Source organism: Cetorhinus maximus, unplaced genomic scaffold (assembly GCF_964194155.1).
Source record: "Cetorhinus maximus unplaced genomic scaffold, sCetMax3.hap1.1 HAP1_SCAFFOLD_138, whole genome shotgun sequence".
NCBI classification, from domain to species: Eukaryota; Metazoa; Chordata; class Chondrichthyes; order Lamniformes; family Cetorhinidae; genus Cetorhinus; species Cetorhinus maximus.
In genome coordinates, this window is record NW_027596135.1 from 577487 (window position 1) to 599323 (window position 21837).

Here is a 21837-nt window from a genome sequence, read left to right on the forward strand (position 1 = left end):
ACCTCTCAATCTGACTGTTCCAAGTCCCATTGAATATATACCCGGAGGGGGCTGAGGCTCGACTACAATGCCCAGAGAGTGCCGTATTGTCGGAGGGTGGCCTTGTGGACCAGACATTAAACTGACGCCAGGTCTGGTAGTCCGAGGAAGAGGGAGAGATTCTCCGCGGTTTGTCTGTAAAAGGCGCCCTCAATCTCTGGGCCAACATTCCTCCTTCAACCAAGGTCACCAAAACAGTATTGACTGGTGGTTCATTCGCTACCCTTTCCTGGGATCCTGCTGTGCAAAATGAACTGCCATGCTTGTCCAGGTCACAGCAGGAACTGCGTTTCTAACATAACCTCCTGGCTGTGAAAGGTTTTGGGATGGCTTGGGGATGTGAAAGATGTTATATAAACTTTTTTTTAAAAGATCTATTCCGTCACGGGATGTGGGCATCGCTGGCCAGGCCAGCATTTGTTGCTCATCCCTAATTGCCCCTTGAACTGAGTGACTTGCTTGGGCCATTTCAGGGGGGCAGTTAATAGTCACATGGAGGCCAGATCGGGTAAGGACGGCAAATTTCCTTCCCTAAAGGACATTAGTGAACCAGATGGGTTTTTACGACAATTGATGATAATTTCATGGTCACCCTTACTGAGGGCAGAACTTTCACCTTGGCGAGCGGGTATGAGCCCAACCCGTTCAATTGTGAAATGACGCACGTTGACATCAGGCGAGTATCCTGACATCAATGCGCATTCGAACAATAGGTCGGTGGGTGCGCACGGGAATCGGCAGTGCGCCTGCTGACAATTAGAAGGCCTATCAAGGCCATTAAAGTATTAATTAACTTAAATTTTTCAGTGCCCGTCCAACCTTACGGTTGGCGGGCAGGTGAAAAGGCCAAGCGGCCTTTGCACTTTTTGGGGAACCTCATTCACGGGCGCGATGAGGTTTCCAACGGCAATTAAAAATAAAATTTAAAAATTTACATCTCATTCATAACATGTCTTTTAACATTTAAAAATTTTGTTTTTCAGAGCTCTTCATCTCCCTGAGGAAGCTTGGTGCCTCAGGGAGCTTTTCCAGCCAGCTCTTGCGCGAAGGTCCCCACTTGCCCAGCTCACCCTCCACCCCCAGCACCTTCCAAACCCATGACCTCCATCACCTCGAAGGACAAGGGCAGCAGACACATGGGGAACACCACCACCTGCAAGTTCCCCTTCAAACCACTCACCATCCTGACTTGGAAATGTATCGGCCGTTCCTTCACTGCCGCTGGGTCAAAATCCTGGAACTCCCTCCCTAACAGCACTGTGGGTGCACCTACACCACACAGACGGCAGTGGCTCAAGAGGGCAGCTCACCACCACCTTCTCAAGGGGCAATTAGGGATGGGCAATAAATGCTGGGCTAGCCAGGGACACCCACATCCCATGAAAGAATTTTTAAAAAGTGAAAAGGTTCACGCATCTTGGGCAGATTATCACAGGCGTTGGGAGATGAGATTGTGAGGTCCAAAGGAAAATTGAGACAGCCAAGGTCAGCTTTGTCAAAATGAAGGATGTTTTAACATCAAAGAAACTGGACCTGAATCTTAGCATCAGAATGCTGAGGTGCTACATAGAGTCATAGAGTTTTGCAGCATGGAAGGAAGCCCTTCGGCCCATCGTGTCTGTGCTGGCCATCAAGCTCCTATCTACTTTAATCCCATTTTCCAGCACTTGGCCCGTAGCCCTGTATGTTGTGGTGTTTCAAGTGTTCATCCAAATACTTCTTAAATGTTGTGAAGGTTCCTGCCTTTTCCACCCTTTCAGGCAGCGAGTTCCAGATACCCCCTACCCTCTGGGTGAAAAACTCTTTCTTCAAATCCCCTTTAAACCTCCTGCCCCTTACCTTAAATCTCTGCTCCCTGGTTATTGACCCCTCTACTAAGGTGAAAAGTTTCTTCCTATCTACCCTATCTAGACCCCTCATAATTTTGTACACCTCAATCAGGTCCCCCCTCAGCCTTCCCTGCTCGAAAGAAAACAACCCCAGCCTATCCAGTCTTTCTTCATAGCTGAAACGTTCCAGCCCAGGCAACATCCTGGTGAATCTCCTCTGCATCTTCTCCAGTGCAATCACATCCTTCCTATAGGGCGGCGACTAGGACTGTGCTCCAGCTGTGGCCTAACTAATGCTTTATACAGCTCCATCATAACCTCTCTGCTCTTATATTCTATGCCTCAACTAATAAAGGCAAGTATCCCGTATGCCTTCCTAGCCACCTTATCTACTTGTCCTGCTGTCTTCAGGGATCTATGGACGTACACACCAAGGTGCCTCTGATCCTCTGTATGTCCTAGGGTCCTATCATTTGTTGTGTACTCCCTTGCCTTGTTAGTCCTCCCAAAATATATCACCTCACACTTTCCAGAATTAAATTCCATTTGCCACTGCTCTGCCCATCTGACCAGTCCGTCTATATCGTCCTGTAGTCCATGTTTACATACAAGTAGACTATTGTTGTACAACTATATCTGAGATATTAGGGTTGCATCATGACATCTTTCTTTGAGGTGTACCTGGCCATAATTTCCCAAAGGCTCTGTACTACACATCCCTGGGTTCTGTTCGTGTTGCAGGACATCAGGAGGTTGGCAGTACATGCCTTGGGTAACTGGCATCGGAACTTTGTTTCTTTCAGCAAGCCGCACTAGTAAACTCCTGCTCAAGAATACAGCAACAGTGTGAATCTTGCTTCTTATACACCAATGTTATATCACTCAGAGTCATGGACAACAAACTAAGAGACTATTGATAAGCTGAATGCGTTAGAGATGTGGACGTATGGGAGAATGTTCGGCAAGACCCCAACACAGAAAGGCTAATGAGGAAGCGCTGGAAATGGGGGCAGAAGAGAGGAAATTAGTACAGAACATCAGAGCAAGAAAGATACGACACTTCAGTCACATGACTAGAGCAGATGGTAGACAGGAACAGTTACTGGAGGGGAAGATTGAGGGAAAACGCAGCAGAGGGGACCAGAGGAGAAAATGGATGAGGGATACAATTGATTGGATGCAGATGACCCATGTGGAACGTGTAAGGACAGACGGAGGCAATAAACCTTCTGGGAAGAAGATGATGCCAACAAACGACTGAGCATCCTCCAATCTTACCTCCCCCCCTCCCTCCCTCCGACTTTGTGTATATCCCCTCTCCCCTCACCCCCACTATTAGCAGCCTTGCCTTCAGCTTCCTCGGCCCATATGCTATGGACCCTCCCTCAAAACCCACCTTTCAAGATCTTCTGAAACCGATTTCTCTATCGAAACGTTCAGTCACTCCTCTTGAATTCTTCTGCTGGGGCTTGGCAAAGATTCTCTTCATTCCTCTCCCATCGCTGTTGTTCTAAAATGCCTTTGAAACGAATTCCATGTTAAGGCTGCAAGGGCCCATTCTTGCTCTCTCCCACAGTGGTAGCACTCCCACCTCTGAGTCCGATGGCCATGGATTCATGTCCCACTCCAAGAGGTGAGTACATGCTGCAGGCTGTCTTTCAGGATCAGAGGTCGAGCCAAGGTGGCGAGGGTCACGGCACGTGAGCCAGGGGCTGCCTCTGGAAAGTGGGGGCGCATAGTCACTCTGATGAACATTTTGGGTGCAGGTGGCAGATTCCTGGTCAGAGTTGGCACCAGAAATGACAAAAGACCCTGCCAGCTGTTTGGAGAAAGAGCAGCTCCTTCAGTGTGAGCCACCTGTAAAGGGGCCAATTTACTGAAAGTCCTCCAATCCACTCATCCAGTGAAAACCCGCCTCTACTGCCATCTTGAAGATGACCCAATGGCGTTGCATGCGTTCGATGGAGGGCGGGGGCGTAAACTGCCACAGCCCCTCTCTCCTGCCCACCTTCAGCTGCTGATACAACAGAGAGACAGCAGTTGAGGGATTGAGGGGCACCCAACATGGCAGAGAATTGGCTCAATTACCTGTGTACAGTTTGAGCACAGTTATGATCACTATTTCCAACAAAGGTGGTCAGATGCCTCTGGGGCCGTGACAAAACCCACCAGTTGTGGTCCGACATAAAGGTGGCCAGTGGACCGATTTCTAATAGTCCTGGTACCGGCCTCTCTTTAGCTCTGTACACATCGTCTGGCACCCATATCTCGATTCAGGAGCAATCGAACTCCTTTACCTCTATTATTGCTAAAATGCCCGTGTTCCTGAATACTTTAATTTTAACCAATTGAAACACAAGTACAGTTTGTTGGGAACAGTGTAAGATGAGACATTCACAACACAATTGGACAGCTTTCATTCCAATGTATTTTAATGCATCAAATAAACAGACCCCATTGTTTACTGAACATGTTCTGGGGAAAAGGTGAGAGTGATCAGTAAATCTATTGACAGTTTCCAGCACGCACAGGGATGCCAAATCCCAATGAAAGCTCACACACAAACAGGACACTGAGAGACTGAATGACAATGACAACATAAAGTTTGATCAGAAAACTGCAGTGAATACAGATAAACACATGGAATTAAAATTCTTCAAATTTTCCTGGGATATTTCATATCTGACTGCATTCTAGGAAGGAAAAAAGAATGAGATTAAGGAGGAAAAGCTGGAGTTTGTATAACACTTTGATCACCTTTCTGAGGAAGAGCCCAAAGCACTTGATAATGAATTGGTTGAATATGGCCTTGTGGAAGCAAGTGGAAGCCATTTTGTATTTAACAAAATCTCACAGTAAGAGTTAGATGGCAACTGATTCCGAAGCCAGATGGTGAAACAGGAAACTAGACACCAATATTTTTACTTAATATTCGAGTTATTTACAGAATGCAGCATTACATATGTATATCTGCCTCCTCGATCCTTAACCAATGCTCAGTGTTGCAGAAGTCTCTCTTTATATATGCTCAAGGTACTTAATCATTCAATACCCACCTGCATATCCTTAATCTTATTAATACAATTAATTTGTCATTAACGTCATGTTAATGGACAAAGCTGTGTTTGTTAAGAGGTATGATTGAGGAAATAATGTTTTCTCGGGCACCAGTGGGGCTCTCTGATCCTTTAAACAATAGCATGGAATCTTTAGCACCAAAATGAACAGACAGACAGGGCCTTGGCTTAACATATCCAAAAGACAGCACTTGTGTCAGTGCAGCATTCGCTCAACAATGCAGTAAATCATCAGCCCAGCTGACCTTCTTAAGTTCTGAACAATCAGCTTCTTAAATCAGAGATGGAAATGTTACCAGTTGAGCTGACAGCACATTAGCATTCCTTTAGAAAATCTTAGACAAATAGCTCTAGGCGTAATTATTGCATCAATACAATGGCGGTCTTTGTTACATACAGGAAGGGTTTTCTACTAAATCATTCCGAGGTTTAATTTAATGAATGTTTGTTGCCCAGAAATGATCAGTGTCCTATCTGTTCAGGTGACAGGTGAATCCCTCACAGTCAGCACAGAGTTACTGCAGTAATATTGAATATATTCAACAGAAGCTTTTACCTTATGCACGGGATTTAGTCAAATCATCAGCTGTAAAGGAGAGACAAGATGTCAGGTTAATTTATCCAAAGCTTCTGTCAGTCCTGGGTTGCAAACCAGGAAACTATGGACAGAATTTTCCGGTCAGCGTGAGGGGGCAGGCCTGACATGCCAATGCGTAAAATGACATGCAATGATGTTGGGCTTGTGTCCCGAGTCATCGCGCGCCATCGCAATATTTCGTTCGGCGGGTGTGGCCAGAATCAGCTGTGCGCCGTAATGTAAACGGCCTATTAAGGCCATTAAGAAATTAATTAAAGCACTTGCGAATGCTGCCCGTCCAACCTTAAGGTTGGTGGGCAGGCAAAAAGCCCAAGCAGCCTTCGCGTCTTCAGGAAACCTGATCCGCCAACGGGATAAGGTTTCCTGAAGCTTTTATTAAATAACTAAATAAATATTCATAAATTTTAAAACATGTCCCAACTCATGTGACACAGTCACGTGAGGGGACATGTTTAAATAAATGTTTAAATCATTTATTCAATTGTTTTAATATCCATTGAAGAAGCTCTGTGAGGCAGCTCCGTGCCTCAGGGAGATTGCTGCGCTCTTTCGCACACATGCGCGAAGGAGCACTGGCCCTGACTCTCTCTCCTCCCCCTGCCCACACAGGGAGCGCTGAGCACTACTGGTCGCGTGTTACGCTGGGCGGGCCTTAATTGGCCCACCCGCGTAAAATGGCAGTGCGGAGCAGATCGCGGGTGGCGATTGGCTCCATGCCCGCCCCCGTCCACCCATCCCGCCATAGGAAAAATCTTGCCCTATCACTGAAAACAGGTTGACAGATATATAGAACCACAGTTACCTGAACAGCAGCTGGTGTTGGAGGAGTTAGAGGTGTTTGAGCTACTGGACCGCATACTGGAATTGCACGGATTCATCTGACATGGTCCTGCCCGGTTAGTGAACTTTGCTGGAAACAGAAAAACACCAAGTTGTACGGCTGTGTTAAATATATCCACAGCCCCCAAAATATTCTTATACGGCCAAAAATATTCCAAGTAAATGGCAGTTTCTCTCACCCCCATAGACTCATAGACTTTTACAGCACAGAAGGAGGCTATTCGGCCCACTGTGTCCATGCTAGTCAACAAAGATCTGACTTCACTAATCCCATTTTCCAGCGCTTAGCGCATGACCCTGGAGGCTATGGCAACGCAAGTGAATATCTAAATACTTCTTAAATGTTACGAGCATTTCTGACTCAACCACCCTTTCAGGCAGTGAGTTCCAGACTTCCACCAATCTCTAGGTGAAAAAATTTCTCCTCAGCTCCCCTCTTACTCTTCTACCTCTTACCTTAAATCTATGCCCCCTGGTTGTTGACCCCTCTACTAATGGAAAAAGTGCTTTCCTATCCCCCCTATCTATGCCCCTCATAATCTTATACACCTCTTTCAGGTCCTCCCTCAATCATCGCTGCTCCAAGGGAAACAACACCAGCCTATACAATCTTTCCTCATAGCTCAGACTCTCCAGCCCAGGCAGCATCCTAGTAAATCTCCTCTGCACCCTCTCCGGTGCAATCACATCCTTCCTATAATGTGGTGGCCAGAACTGCACGCAGTACTCCAATTGTGGCCTGACCAGCATTTTATACAGTTCCAGCATAACCTCTTGGCTCTCCTATTCTATGCCTTGGCTAATAAAGGCAAGTATCCCATATGCCTTCTTACCCACCTTATCTACCTGCCCTGCTACCTTCAGGAATCCGTGGATATGCACACCAAGGTCCCTCTGATCTTCAGTACTTTCCAGAGTCCTATCATTCAAAGTGTAATCCCTTGCCTTGTTAGTCCTCCCCATGTGCGTTACCTCACACTTTTCCGGGTTGAAATCCATTTGTCACTGCTCTGCCCACCTGACCCGTCCATTGATATTCTTCTGCAGTTTATGGCTATCCTCCTCACTATTTACCACCCTACCAATTTTCATGTCATCCACGAATTTCTTCATCATACCCCCTACATTTAAGTCCAAATCATTTCTGTACACCACAAACAGCAAGGGCCCCAGCACCGAGCCCTGCGGAACCCCACTGGAAACAGACTTCCAGTAACAGAAACATTCCTCTACCATCACCCTCTGCTTCCTGCCTCTCAGCCGATTTTGGATCCAATGTGCCATTTTGTCTTGGATCCCATGGGCTCTTACTTTCTTGACCAGTGTGCCATGAGGGACCTTATCAAAAGCCTTGCTAAAGTCCATGTAGACCACATCAAATGCATTACCCTCATCAATACTCCTGGTTATCTCCTCAAAAAATTAGATCAAATTTGTCAAACACGGCCTTCCCTCAACAAATCCATGCTGACTATCCCTGATTAATCTGTCTCTCTCCAAGTGCAGATATATTCTGTCCCTCAGAATTCTTTCTAGTAACTTCTCCACCACTGAGGTTAGACTAGCTGGCCTGTAATTTCCTGGTCCATCCATTCCTCCCTTTTTCAATAATGGCACAACGTTAGCAATCCTCCAATCCTCTGGCACCTCACCTGTGGCCAGAGAGTATTTGAAAATTACTGCCAGGGCCCCTGATATCTCTTCCCTTGCCTCCCTCAGCAGCCTGGGATACATCTCATCCAGGCCTGTGGATTTATCCACTTTTAAGGCTGCTAAACCCACAAGTACCTCTTCTCTCTCTATGTTAATTTCCTCTAATATTTCACATTCCTCCACCCTGATGTCTATACTCGCATCGTCCTTTTCCATTGTGAAGACCAACGCAAAGTATTCATTGAAGACTGTACCCGCATCTTCCGGGACCACACACAGATTACCTCCATGGTCCCTAATTTACCCTACTCTTCCCCTAGTTATTCTATTGCTCTTTATCTATTTAAAAAACCCCTTTGGGTTTTCCTTTATTTTACCCACCAATGCTTCCTCATGCACTCTCTTAGCTTTCGTAGTTTCCTCTAAGTTCCCCTTGCACATTTTATACTCTTCTAGGGACTCTGCCGTACTGAGCCTTCGGTATCTGCCACAAGCTTCTCTTTTTCACTTATCCTAACCTTTATGTCCCTTGACATCCATGGTTCTCCAGACTTGGCACCCCTCTTTGTCTTTACGGGAACATATTTGCCTTGTACTCTCACTATTTTCTCCTTGAATGCCTCCCACTACTCTGACACAGTTTTATCTGCAAGTAGCTGCTCCCAGTCCACTTGTGCCAAATTGAATCTCATCTTGGTAAAATTAGCCTTTCCCCAGTTTAGAACTTTTATTCCTGGCCCAGCCTTTTCCATAACTATCCTAGTTAGCCTGGGTAGTTAAAATCCCCTACTATTTCTGCCTTATTATTCTTACACTTCTCCAAAATTTGATTGCATATTTGATCCTCTATCTCTCCATGATTGTTTGGGGGCCTATAGTACACACCCAAAAGTGTGTTTGCCCCTTTTGTGTTTTTACTTCTACCCATATGTCCTCATTTGATAAAGGCATAATACTGCTGATGCTGGAAATCTGAAACAAAAACAAAAAGTGCTGGAAAAATCAGCAGGTCTGACAGCATCCGTGGAGAGAAAGACAGAGTGAACGTTTCGAGTCCGTATGACTCTTCTTCAGAACCTTTTTAGTTCTGAAGAAGAGTCATACAGACTTGAAACGTTCACTCTGTCTTTCTCCCCACAGATGCTGTCAGATCTGCTGAGTTTTTCCAGCAATTTTTGTTTTTGTCCTCATTTGATGATCCTTCCAAGAGATCATCCCTCCTCATTGCTATAAACGATTCTTTGATCAATATTGCGACCCCTCGTCTTCTATCCCCCTCTCTATCTCATCTGAATACCCATTAACCAGGAACTTTGAGCTGTCAATCCTGCCCTTCTTTTAGCCAAGTCTCAGTCATAGCTATGATATCATACTCCCACGTGCCTATCTGTGCCCTCGGCTCGTCTGTCTTATCCCTCAGGCTCCTTACATTAAAATATATTCCATTTAGCCTTGCTAAACTCATTTCTTTCTTATCTAGCCTTTGTTTGCTCTGCCTTCCAGACTCACTTGGTATCATTTTAGCTTCTAATTCCATCTCAGCTTCTCTCCCCTCTGAACTCCTTTTCAGGATCCCACCCCCCTGCCAATTTAGTTTAAATTCGCCCCAAATAGCATTGGCAAACCTCCCTGCGAGGATGTTGGTCCCGTTCCTGTTCAGATGCAACCTGTCCAACTTGTACAGGTCCCACCTCCCCCAGAAACGGTCCCAATGCCCCAGGAATCTAAAGCCCTCCCTCCTGCACCATCTCTCCATCCATGCATTCAACTGCTCTATCCTTCTGTTCCTATACTCACTGCTGCGTGGCACCGGGAGTAATCAGGAGATTACTACCTTTGAAGTCCTGCTTTTCAATTTCGTACCTAACTCCCTAAAGTCTGCTTGCAGGACCTCATTTCTCTTTCTTCCTATGTCATTGGTCCCAACATGGACCATGACCTTTGGTTGTTCACCCTCCCCCTTCAGAATGCCCTGCAGCTGTTCCGTGACATCCTTACCTTGGCACTCGGGAGGCAACACACCATCCTGGAGTCACGTCTACGACAACAGAAGCGCCTGTTTACTCCCCTCACATACGAATCCCCAACCACTATTGCCCTTCCACACTTCTTCCTCCCCAACAGAGCAGCTGGGCCACCCACAGTGCCATGGCCTGGGCTCTGGTTAGCCCCCACAGAGAAACCATCACTCTCACCATTTTCCAAGGCCAAAAAACGGTTTGCGAGCAAGATGCACTTGAGGCGGGGGGGGGTTCCCTCACTACCTGCCTGGTCCCCTTCTCCTGTCTGATAGTCACCCATTCCCTCTCTGCTTGCACCTCTTTAAGCTGTGAGGGGGCCACATCCTGAAAAGTGCTATCCACGAGCCTCTCAGCCTCATGAATGCACCATAGTGTCCCCAGCTGCCACTCAAGCTCCAAAACCCAGAGTTTGAGTTGCTCCAGTCAGAGGCACCTACCTCACAATTGGTCATCCAGGCTGCCAGGAGCGTCTAGGATTTCCCACATAGCGCAGAATATACAAATCATGGGACTGAACACCCCAGACATGTCTTAACTAAATAGAATATGGACCCTTGCTTTATTTTACCCTTATTCCTACTCACCTGTCAGCTGAACATTGAACTGGTCAGCACCTGCATGAGAAACAAGAAGGTTAACAGTTTGTCATCAACCTCTCAGAGTGATGTATCTCTAAATGGACCCTCCCACTTTCTGTTTTCTTTCACCTGGGGTTTCTGTCGCTTTCTCTGCTCCTCTCTCTCCCTCCCCTTCTCTTTCTCGCACAAACACACACTCAGTGAACAAGGATGATTGTACAGGCTGGTTAAGTATTTCCCACCATCATATGTCAAATGCTCACTCAGAATTTCTCTCTTCAACAGTTCCTGTTATTTTCTCCAATGCTCCCGTTAACACAGGCTGCTTGAGGGACTCTGGTATAACCCTGGCTATGACAAAATCTGAGCATTTCCTTTAGTTTAGCACATTCCTAGTCCTGCAAAGATCTATGATATTCAGTTCTCTTTACATATTGAAACCCGCGTATTTAAGTGCATCAAATGTACAGATCAAGTCCAAATATTTGGAACCCTTGCTAAAGTCTGTGTAAAGAATATTGCAGGTACCGTCTCCCAATTTAATGTGAGATTAATGAGAATTTACGCTTACGATTTAAGGTGCAGTACAGAATTCCAGTCATCACAGCAAAGCTGATTCCCAGTATTCCCAGCACGGCTCCAACAATGATCAAAGCTTCATTTTTTGTGATCCTGTCATGTTCTGAGGAAAGGACAGTTGGGGGACAGTTCACTTTGTGTTTGTAATCTTAACAACTGGACAATCCTCACATGCCCCACACTCACATCTGGAGCTCCCTGTGAACATCATTCTCCAGTAAATGGCCTGTGACAATGGTGACAGTGAGTTGGAGGAGGTGGCCCAAGGTTGAGAGAGACAGTGAAGGAAGCAAAGACTTGGTCACTCTCTGTTACTGATTGGGAGATGGCATGACTGAGATGAGGAGAAATTTCTTCATTTAAGGGGACTGTGAATATTTGGAATTCTCTCCCACAAAGAATTGTGAATGCTTAGTCATTGAGTATATTCAAGAGTTCAGTTAATGGGGGAGGTGGTGCTGTAGTAGTAATGTCACTGGACTAATGATTCAGAGATCCAGGCTAATGCTCTGGGGACACCGGTTCAAATCCCACCACGGCAGCTGGTGGAATTTAAGTGCAATTAATAAATCTGGAATATACAGCTAGTTTCAGTGATAGTGACCATGAAACTATGATTAATTGTTGTAAAAACCCATTTGATTCATTAATGTCTTTTAGGGAAGGAAATCTGCCATCCTTGCCTGGTCTGACCTACATGTGACTCCAGACCCACAGCAATGTGATTGACTCTTAACTGTCCTCTGAAATGGCCCTAACAAGACACTTAGTTCAAGGGGAAATCAGGGATGGGCAATTAAATGCTGGCCTTGCCAGTGGCACCCACATCTCATGAAATATTCAAGAAATATATGGATTTTTGGGTGCTGTGGGAATTAGGGAGATGGAGATAATGTGAGAAAGTAGAGTTGAGATAGAAGATTGATCTTAGTGAAGGCAGTACAGGCTTGGGGGACTGGTGTTTCTTATATTCTTACCAAGTGGTACTAGGAGTTTTCTGGTGAGGGCCTCATGTTCCACTTGGCAAAAGTATGAACCACCCACACCTTCATTCAGTGTGAGGATGCTTCTTGCCTGAAAGGTGCTGTCATCCTGAGGTGCAATATTTGTTGTCTCTTGTCCGTTGACAATGGCCACTCCGTTTCTCAGCCAGCTCACTTTAATGTTCCTCGGGAAAAAATTCTTCACCAAACACACCAAATCCCTCTGGCCAGCTTTTTCCTGAAGGAAGACTCTGCTGGATGTAGGAGCTGTGAAACCAGACAGGAATGCACTGCAGGTTAGAATCAGCATTGTTAACAATCTCCCAGAGCCTCTGGCTCTTCATGAAGTGACAATGGCCACACTAACACCCTGGGTTTAAATATAGTTCTGGAATGAAGCAACAATATTCTCCTCTGTGTTGGTTGCAACAATTTACTCAAAAGTAAATGGAATTTAGGAGAGATTCACTGCAGTAGGTCCAGACTCAAAAGATCTTCTTCCAGAAGATACAAATGATCCATCTTAGAGAAACCACAAGGATGACAGTTGTAGGAAATGGAACTCTCTAATGCAGTAAGGAGCACATTTCTTACTGTTATGAAGTAGAGATAGTTTAAGTAAGTTATATTGGTATTTGTAGGTGTTAGGAATGAGTTTTAGCTTTAAAGTTTAAGTTTGATTTGCATTTCTGTATCTGTGTGTTAAGAAAGGTCAAATGGAGTTTTAGTTTCACTTTTAAATGGTGCTTACATATCTAATGAGAGTTTATGACTTAAGAAGTTAAACAAACAGAAGTAGAAGAATTGGACAGTTGCCTAGCAACAGGGGCCCAAAGAGGCAGGTCCTTCCCACAGACACACAGAGAAAAACTAAAGAAACAGCAATTTTTGATTTGGAAGCTGTTGGAGTTCAGCAGGTTGTGAAGATTGCTGCCAGGCAGAAACAGCCTAGAAGGAACAGATAGCAAGTCCCATGACAAAGAAAAACCCAAAGAATCCAGGGGAGTGGAAGAGGGGAAAGTCCAAAGAAGACCTTCTAGTCAAAGGAAGGACAGGAATCTGGAAAATTTCCTGTTAATGAAGTTAAGAGTGAAGGGCAGAAAGGCTCCAAGCTTCAAATTTATAGAGACAAAAACTGCAGAAAGTAGGTTTAAAGTTAGAACAGCTTGCAAGAGGCAAAAAAGTCCAAAGAGACAGCTGAAGATCTGTACCTCTTTGCTATGGGCATGTGAAGCAGTGGTAGTGTTGACAACTGAGTCGGTGAGAGAGAGTGTGTAGAAGACAGCTTGGATGCATGTGGCAACCCAGGGGAGAGGAACATCAGAAAGAGAGTTCGAAAACCCTGGAGGTGAACCCTTGTGGAAGATGTCTGAGAGAAAGCGTGAGTTTGGCAGAAGATTCCAAAGCGAGCCCTTGGAGAGTGGAGATTGGAAACCCTCGTGTGAAAGGCGGAGGGCAGTGAGACTGGTTGGCTCAGTGTGACAAGCATCTGGGGGGAGTTGAGGAGAGATCCATATCATCTGGTTGAGGTGGCATCTGTCACTTGGTTTCGGAATGTGGAATAGGTTTACATGGATTGTGTACTTACTGTGGACAGGGGGCATGTGGTGGCATAGTGGTATTATCACTAGGCTAATATTCCAGAGACTCAGGGTAATGCTCTGGGGACCTGGCAAGTGGTGAAATTTGAATTCAATAAAAATCTGGAATTAAAAGTCTGGTGATGACCATGAAACCATTGCTAATTGTTGTAAAAACCCATCTGGTTCACTCAGGAAATCTGCTGCCCTTACCTTGTCTGCCCTACATGTGACTCCAGACCCACAGCAATGTGGTTGACTCTTAAAATGCCTTCTGAACAAGGCAATAAATGCTGGCCTATCCAGTGTAGAGGGAGCTTTACTCTGTATCTAACTGCATGCTGTACCTGTCCTGGGAGTGTCTGATGGGACAGTGTAGAGGGAGCTTTACTCTGTATCTAACCCCGTGCTGTACCTGTCCTGGGAGTGTTTGATGGGGACAGTGTAGAGGGAGCTTTACTCTGTATCTAACCCTGTGCTGTACCTGTCCTGGGAGTGTTTGATGTAGACGGTGTAGAGGGAGCTTTACTCTGTATCTAACCCCGTGCTGTACCTGTCCTGGGAGTGTTTGATGGGGACGGTGTAGAGGGAGCTTTACTCTGTATCTAACCCCGTGCTGTACCTGTCCTGGGAGTGTTTGATGGGATGGAGGAATTTTGTTCTCAGGTTCATCCCCACAGTCCTGCTGAGAGCTCCGAGCCTGAACTATTGTTTGCCTTCATTTCTATCTGTTCCACCATTAGTGGCTCATCATTCCATTGTCATGTCCTTATTTTTCTAACATTTTCTTCCCAAACCCTCTGGCCTGCCATATCATTCTCCAAAACCTACCTCTTTAAGCACTTCTCTTTTCTATTCTATGTTCACTATCTCTCTCTCACTTCCGCCCCTCTCTCTGAGCAAAGTGCTTTGAGACATTTGTTTAAATGTAAACTGCTAGTTTTATGAAGTATCTTACCCATTTTTTCCATGGTGAGGTTGCTTGTTATAGCTGTTTGTTTAATCTTGTTACAGAGACTCTGGATACGGCGTGGAACTGATGCAATATAATCCGTGTTTGAATTCCGCCTATCCACCTCAGCTTGTGCAATAGACTGAACCGCAACAAATGTTTTATTAGTGAAATCGTAGTACAAAATCGTTATGCCATCGTAGCCATCTTGCCAAGAAAAATTGGCTGGTTTATTATCATGAAAGATGCATTCACACTGCACGTGGAAAATATGCAGATCTGAAAAACACAACAGATCACAGAAACGGATATAAAAAAACGACTATCTTCTACCCGGGTTTTGTATTAGGGTCTGATCGCGGTAGTTTTTAAATCAGAGGCATGGATCTTCTGTGCCACTTATTGCTCATCAGATAATACAAGTGTAGCATTATGCCATGTACTGCAGTCATGACTGTAATTTCATTCACACTTTCTGTCCTGTACAGTGAAAGCATCCACTCAGCACCGTGCATGTGGTACACCTTCCAGAGAAGGGAGATGGTTCAGTGGGCGGGGCGGGCGCAAAGGGTGTCTCTCAATAGGATTGCTACTGAGGGCGAGAGAGATATTTATAGTGTTGTTCAATATTTTTTAAGAAGAAGGATCCTACTGCAATAGAAATTGGTAGGTTTGTTCTAATCCAGAAAGCCAGGTGGTGAACAATAGGCCAGTTGCTAACCCTTACATGCTGCATAAGCTTTTATTTACAGACATGCACACTATAAGCACGCACCTCTTATATATATATACACACACATATATAAATATATACACATGTATATATACACATATACATACATATATATACATATACACACATACACATATACACACATATATATATATGCATATATACATATACATACATCTATACATATATACATACATATACGCATACTTATACAGATATACATATATATATACATACACACATATACATGCACGCATACATATGCATACACATATATATACACACACATGTATATATTTATATATGTACACATACATGGACTGCAGAGGTTCAAGAAGGTAACTCACCACCACCTTCTCAAGGGAAATTAGGGACGGGCAACAAATGCTGGCCTAGACAGCGATGCCCACATCCCAAGAATGAATTAAAAAAAGTATGAGCAGCAGTGAATCCCCATCTGAACACAATTAAATACTCAATCACTACTTAAAATTAATTAATAATAATTAACAGGCACTCTGACAGTCCTCGGGCATAAAGTGGGTATGGAGCATATCAATTTAGCAGTGGGGTGGCCTGGAGGGCCCTGATAGAATAATCAGACATAGAGGACAGAATTTCGCCCTTGATGGGCGGGCGGGCCCCACCGGCTCAGCAGCGGGCGGGCAGCCAATCACCGCCGCCAAAATGGGCCCCGTCGCCATTTTGAGTGGGTGGGCCAATTAAGGCCCACCCAGCGGGCTGCCCGATGGGAAGCGCTATGCGCTTCCTGTGCGGGGGGGGGAGGGATTCCCCAACTCTCAAAGTGCGCTCTTTCACGCATGCGCATGAAAGAGCGCACATCTCCCTGAGACTAAGGCCAGAATTTTTCCGTCGGCGAGTTGGGGGCGGGGCCTGCTCGCCGATGTGGGATGACGTCGGGGGACGCGGGAGTGATGTCATCCTGCCTCATTTAAATATTCAGGAAGGCGGGCGGACAGCGAAATCAGCTGTCCTCCTGCCGACCTGTCAATGGCCAATTGAGGCTATTGACAGGGTAGTTAACCCAATTAAGGGTCCTGCCCGTCAAACCTTAAGGTTGGCGGACAGACCAGGAGCCCCAGCGGGCTTCTGAAAAAGCATGAAACCTCATCCACTGGCGGGTGAGATTTCATGTCTGTTTTTTAAAAGTTTAATAAAGTTTCTGTGCTTTTTATTAACATGTCCCATCTCATGTGACATTGTCGCATGACGGGGGCATGTTAATAATTTTTTTATTTTTCTATTTTTGATGTTTATAAAGCTTTCACCGATCTCCCTGAGACAGCACTTAGTCTCAGGGAGATGTGCGTTCTTTCGTACGCGTGCGCGAAAGAGCGCACTTTGACAGTTGGGGAATCCCTTCCTGCCCTGCACAGGAAGCAAATAGCGCTTCCCGTCGGGCAGCCCGCTGGGCGGGCCTTAATTGGCCCGCCCACTTAAAATGGCAGCAGGGCCCGTTTTGGCGGTGGCGATCGGCTGCCCACCTGGGCAAAATTCTGCCCTAAGTGCTGTTTCAGGGAGATCACTGACAGCGTTTTAAATAAAGAAAAAAATAATTATTAACATGTCCCCCTCGTGTGACAATGTCACACAAGATGGGACATGTTAATAAATATGACTAAAACTTTATTAAACTTCTTAGAAACAGACATGAAACCTCATCCTGCCAGTGGATGAGGTTTCATGTTTTTTCAGAAGCCAGCTGGGGCACCTGGCCTGCCCGCCAACCTTAAGGTTGGACGGGCAGGGCCTTTAATTGTCTTAATTATCCTATCAATGGCCTCAATTGGCCATTGACAGGTCGGCGGACGGACAGCTGATTTTGCTGGCCGCCCGCCTTCCTGAATATTAAAATGGAGCGGGATGATGTCGGGGGTTCCGCCCGACGTCATCCGGCGTCATTTTCGTGTCGGCGAGCAGGCCCCCCCCCCCCCCCCCCCCCCAACAACTCACTGACGGAAAAAATTCAGGCCAGATTCTGGAGGACAGAAGAAGGCCATTCAGCTCAGCACATCTGGAAGAGCTCTTTCCTTAGTCCCATTCCCCTATTCTTTCCCTATATGCTTCTCTTTCCTCCTTCAAATTTAACTCATTTCCTTTTTTCAAAGCTATTTTGCATTCTGCTTCCATCACTGTTTCTGGTGGAGCATACTCTTTCCTGACAACTCTCCCAGTACTGAACCAATGACTGTTATATATAGTTTCTCTCCAATGTACTTTGACAAAACCTCTCAGGTAGAATGTTAAAGTGAGGGAGGGTTAATAAACCCACTTACCACTTGAACCATCCACCTCATCCAGAACAGAGACAACTGCTGCAGTAATGGCCACAAAGATCCATCTGTAGAAAACTGGCATCTTGAAAGAAAGGCGAATGATTCCTGAGCAAGGCTGGAGTAAAGATGAGACTGATTAAGGAGAGTTCATTAAAACTTGCTTTGAGTTCCTCAGACACAAACACTTCTATTGTAGTTTCTGGCTCCACCCACTAAAGCTCCTCGGTCACAGAAACACACACTGATTACATCTGTGAGCTTTTTGGCAATGTCACTTTGACAGACAAATATCTTAGCCTTACAAAACTTCCATTAAAGGGATGGTTTCCCTTAAAGGGATGGCCTCATCATAAATACTGACTGGCAGATACCCTTTGATGTACTGTGTGTGTGTCAATCCCGGGACATATTTTCAGATGAAGGTGGTGGTGAGCTGCCTTCTTGAGCCGCTGCAGTCCACGTGGTGTGGGTGCATCCACAGTGCTGTTAGGGAAGGTGTTCCAGGATTTTGACCCAGCAACAGTGAAGGAACAGTGACATAGTTCCAAATCAGGATGGTGTGTGATTTGGAGGGGAACTTCCAGGTGGCGGTGTTCCCATGTGTCTGCTGCCCCTGTCCTTCTAGATGGCAGAGATTACGGGTTTGGAAGGTGCTGTCGGAGAAGTTAGGGTGGCCAGCACGTATGCGCATCCCGTTCGGGGATTCCACTGGAAAGACAGTGGGGTGGGGAGAAAAAAGTATTGAAACAAACCTGATTTTTGCATTTAATGATGCTAAATCTAACTGAATGAATAGTGGAGTCTCTTTGCGATCTAATTGGTTCCCAAGATACTATGTCTCATAATGGAAGATTGGAGTCAGCTCTCCGGGGCAGAGTCATTAATCTGATATCTGAGCCAGGCAGGTCCGTACTGTATCTATTCCAGGACACCATGGTGACTGCCCAACCAGTCAGGCTCATTGATGAGGACTGGAGGGGTAGAACTATCACTGAGCACTGGGATCCTTGCCAATGGGTTCCAGGCAGCCCCAGAAGCCAATGCCCCGACTGGTGGGGACAAGGAACAGAAATTCAGCAGTGTTCTGTGATGAGAAGCTGCACAGTTTAGCTGCAAACTCCAGATTGAAAAGTGCCGAAAGATATGACATTCAAAACATCAGGGTCTAAGTAGCTGCAATGGTCAACTAGGTTAAAAAGTGGGAAAATAATTTCTCCAGTTGCTGCAAGTCCCTCTACCTCTCCCATCTGTTCCAGCCTGGGATCCCGTTCATCTGGAGAGGCTGGCTGTCCACTCTCCTCATTCTATAGCCTCTCCATCCACTCACCCACCGAGCTCCCACACTTTGGAATTCTCTCCATCTTGGTGTCTTTCATTCCTCTTTAAAAGCTTCCCCCAAACCCAGCTCATTTGCCTTGTCTTCCATCATCCCATCTCTTTCCATGCTCTCTTGATGGACACTCCAATCCGCCATACCACCCCCCTATAACCGACTCATCTCTCACTCTAACCCCACCACTGCACTTCCTCCCACTCCAAACCCCATGGGACGCCTCTAGGACATGCTGTTTGTTATGCAGGTAAATGTATTCAAACTGTTTCCTGAACAACTAGTTCAACTACTGAACTGATACCAAATGACAGATGAATAAAGATAGTAGTTAAAGCTGTTAGGATGACAGGATTGCGAAATAAGACTCCAATGATGTGTTTGGGTGGTGAGATTGAGTTACATAATTGAATCGCAGCGCAGTTGAAGCTGCATCAATCAACGTGCTGAGTTACACTCGGTCCCCATTCACATCGCCTGAGAGTTCCTGGAGATACAAACGGTCATTCAGCAACATGGAACTCTGTAGCTCCCTAATAATCATCTCTTCATTGACAACAGTAACATGGGCAGAGATTGGTGAGTGTATGTGTGTACACACTGGGGAGGGGGGCTTGGGACCTGAGCCCTTGCTGTGGAGTGTTTGGATCCCAGAATTGGTCTTGTACTTTTCTAGTCCAGTCTCTGAGCTGCTCCCCTCTTGAGCTCTTGAGTCCAAGTAAAATTACGCCAAGTAAGATCCAAGTTACATCAGTGCAGTTTGCTTTCACGGTGTGAGGAGGGAGGGGTTTGAGTTCCAAGCCAGCCCTGATCCATGGGAAAGTCTACACTCAGAGATCCTCCAAATTGTTTTAAATTTGAAAGGGAGCAGGCGGATGAAGAAATGGGAATGAAAATTCTAGTTTTGTAACCTTATCCCATTGTCTGTTTATATCTCACTGAGTATGAGCTGCTGAATTCAGCCTCCACGGGTGAGAGTCTCATGATTGTGACCTTAGAGTTAATTTTCTTGAATTTATTAAAAACTTTATTTCAAAAAAGTGTTCCAATCTAACATTTTAACAATAGTTCTTTGCTTACATTCGGACTTGCTGTATGTTGAGTGCTTCAGTCTCTCAGCGATGTCTCAGATCTACAGAGGGTAACTTGTACAATGATTTCACTCAGTCACAGGTTGTGGATTTAAGACTCATACCCTGACTGGGGTTCATAGTTTAGGCCGACAGTCAAACATTGAGGGGTTGCCGCATTGTCAGAGCTGACAAGATCAAATGTTAAGTCCAGGTGCTGTCCACTTGTACAGGTCGATACTAAAGATCCCATGGCACCAGAGGAAAAGGAGCAGGGAGGCCCTCTGATGTCCTGGCCAATATTCCTCCTTCATGCAGCAAGACCACAAAATGGATGAATTGGCCATTCTATTTACTGCTGTTTGTGGGATCGAACTGGGTACAAAATGGCTGCCATATATATTTATACAATAAACAGTCACTGCCGTATGCATGAAGGCTTTAGCCATGCTTTGGAGAGACATGATAAGGTGCAATATAAATGCAAATGTCTAATTTCATTTTGTGATTTGCCTGCTGTTTTCTCTGTCTAGAAGTTGAATCTGTTTCTGCAAGGTTGTACTACAGCTATACGCCGGATTCAAAAAGAAATGTAGACATCTTCAATATAAATTCCATTCCCTTTTTGTTCTATGATTATGGAGCACAAATGTTTGTTTTAAATGGGAATGTGACAGATGGGATAAAGGAACTGGGCCAAGAAGAAGTGACTTATTATACAGAGAGGGCTCGTGGGTTCAACACTCGACTGCAAACCATCACTGAAGAAATTATAAAGCTGACAAATGCTAAAAGCATCATCCACAGTAAGTCGCTCATTTACAGTTTAAACAAAACTACTTGCAGCGATATTGCATGAGCACTAAAGTTAGTGCACTCACATTCAGTGACAGAGAGCATTTTTTATTCAAATCAACCTTAGCCATCTCACCCCTCATACATCATTTAAGTTCAATACTCCAGTTTCCGACTTAAGTACGCCATTCTCAAACTTAGTGTGAAATTCTATCATATTATGGTCACTCTGCTCCACAGGATCAGAGATTGAGGTTGTTAATTAACCTGATTTCACACAAAAGAAGACCTAAAAAGCTGCTTCCCTGGTTAGGTCCATGGTGTTATTTTTTTTTCCAGAAATTGTCTCCATTCCATGAATTTGTTCTCTACTACTTTAGTTCATTTGATTTGACCAGCTTGTATGAGGGTTAAAGTCCCTCAGGAGTATCGCATTACCTTTGTTACAAGTTTGATTAATATTTTACCCAACAGTTTGACTAATAATAGGGGGGCTTCTAAACTGCCCCCATCAGTGTTTTCTGCCTCTTGTTATTTCTTATCCATTCATGGGATGTGGGCATCACTGCCTGGGCCAGCATTTATTGCTCATCCCTAATTGCCCTTGTTCAGAGGGCATTTAAGAGTCAGCCCCATAGCTGTGGATCTGGAGTCACATGTAGGCCAGGGTGACAGATTTCTTTCCCATTAGTGAACCAGATGGGTTTTTAACCACAATTGGCAATGGTTTCATGGTCATCATTTGACTTTTAATTCCAGATTTTTATTGAGTTCAAATTCCACCATCTGCCATGGTGGGATTTGAACTCAGGTCCCCAGAGCATTACCCTGGGTCTCTGGAATACTATCCAGTTACAATACCACTATGCCATGGCAACTAGAA

The 21837-nt window shown here is 45.2% G+C and overlaps 2 protein-coding genes across 7 annotated transcripts in view; one reads left to right on the forward strand and one right to left on the reverse strand.

The window, feature by feature from the left end:
* The window catches only part of LOC144672877 (rano class II histocompatibility antigen, A beta chain-like), a 48535-nt gene that overhangs the window by 22579 nt on the left and 4119 nt on the right, over positions 1-21837 (forward strand). For 4 of the 5 annotated variants that reach the window (XM_078534868.1, XM_078534869.1, XM_078534872.1 and 1 more), the window contains exon 4: positions 20693-20965. In XM_078534868.1, coding sequence (XP_078390994.1) covers positions 20693-20965 — 273 coding nt within the window. The remainder of the gene's footprint in view (positions 1-20692; positions 20966-21837) is intronic. The other variant, XM_078534871.1, reaches the window with a different exon arrangement.
* Positions 4283-18028, reverse strand: LOC144672886 (class II histocompatibility antigen, B-L beta chain-like). 2 transcript variants are annotated; one of them, XM_078534887.1, is made up of 7 exons: positions 17760-18024; positions 14736-15008; positions 12192-12464; positions 11207-11317; positions 10642-10671; positions 6346-6453; positions 4283-5531 (listed from the first exon to the last, which is right to left on the reverse strand). In XM_078534887.1, the coding sequence occupies exons 1-7, from the start codon at positions 17839-17841 to the stop codon at positions 5503-5505; spliced, it is 906 nt and encodes a 301-aa protein (XP_078391013.1). In that variant the 5' UTR covers positions 17842-18024; the 3' UTR covers positions 4283-5502. The 2 variants fall into 2 exon arrangements, with proteins under 2 accessions (XP_078391013.1, XP_078391014.1); XM_078534888.1 differs by lacking the exon at positions 10642-10671 and having other exon boundaries at positions 6346-6483; positions 17760-18028.

What these genes read in the sequence shown, in the direction of transcription:
- LOC144672886 (XM_078534888.1), bottom strand. Translation starts at nt 17,841, where the DNA reads ATGCCAGTTTTCTACAGATGGATCTTTGTGGCCATTACTGCAGCAGTT. An exon ending in TGAGGTGGATGGTTCAAGTG is followed by an intron (nt 15,009 to 17,759) that starts GTAAGTGGGTTT and finishes TGTGTTTTTCAG; the next exon opens with ATCTGCATATTTTCCACGTG. An exon ending in AAAACTCCTAGTACCACTTG is followed by an intron (nt 11,318 to 12,191) that starts GTAAGAATATAA and finishes TCCTTTCCTCAG; the next exon opens with AACATGACAGGATCACAAAA.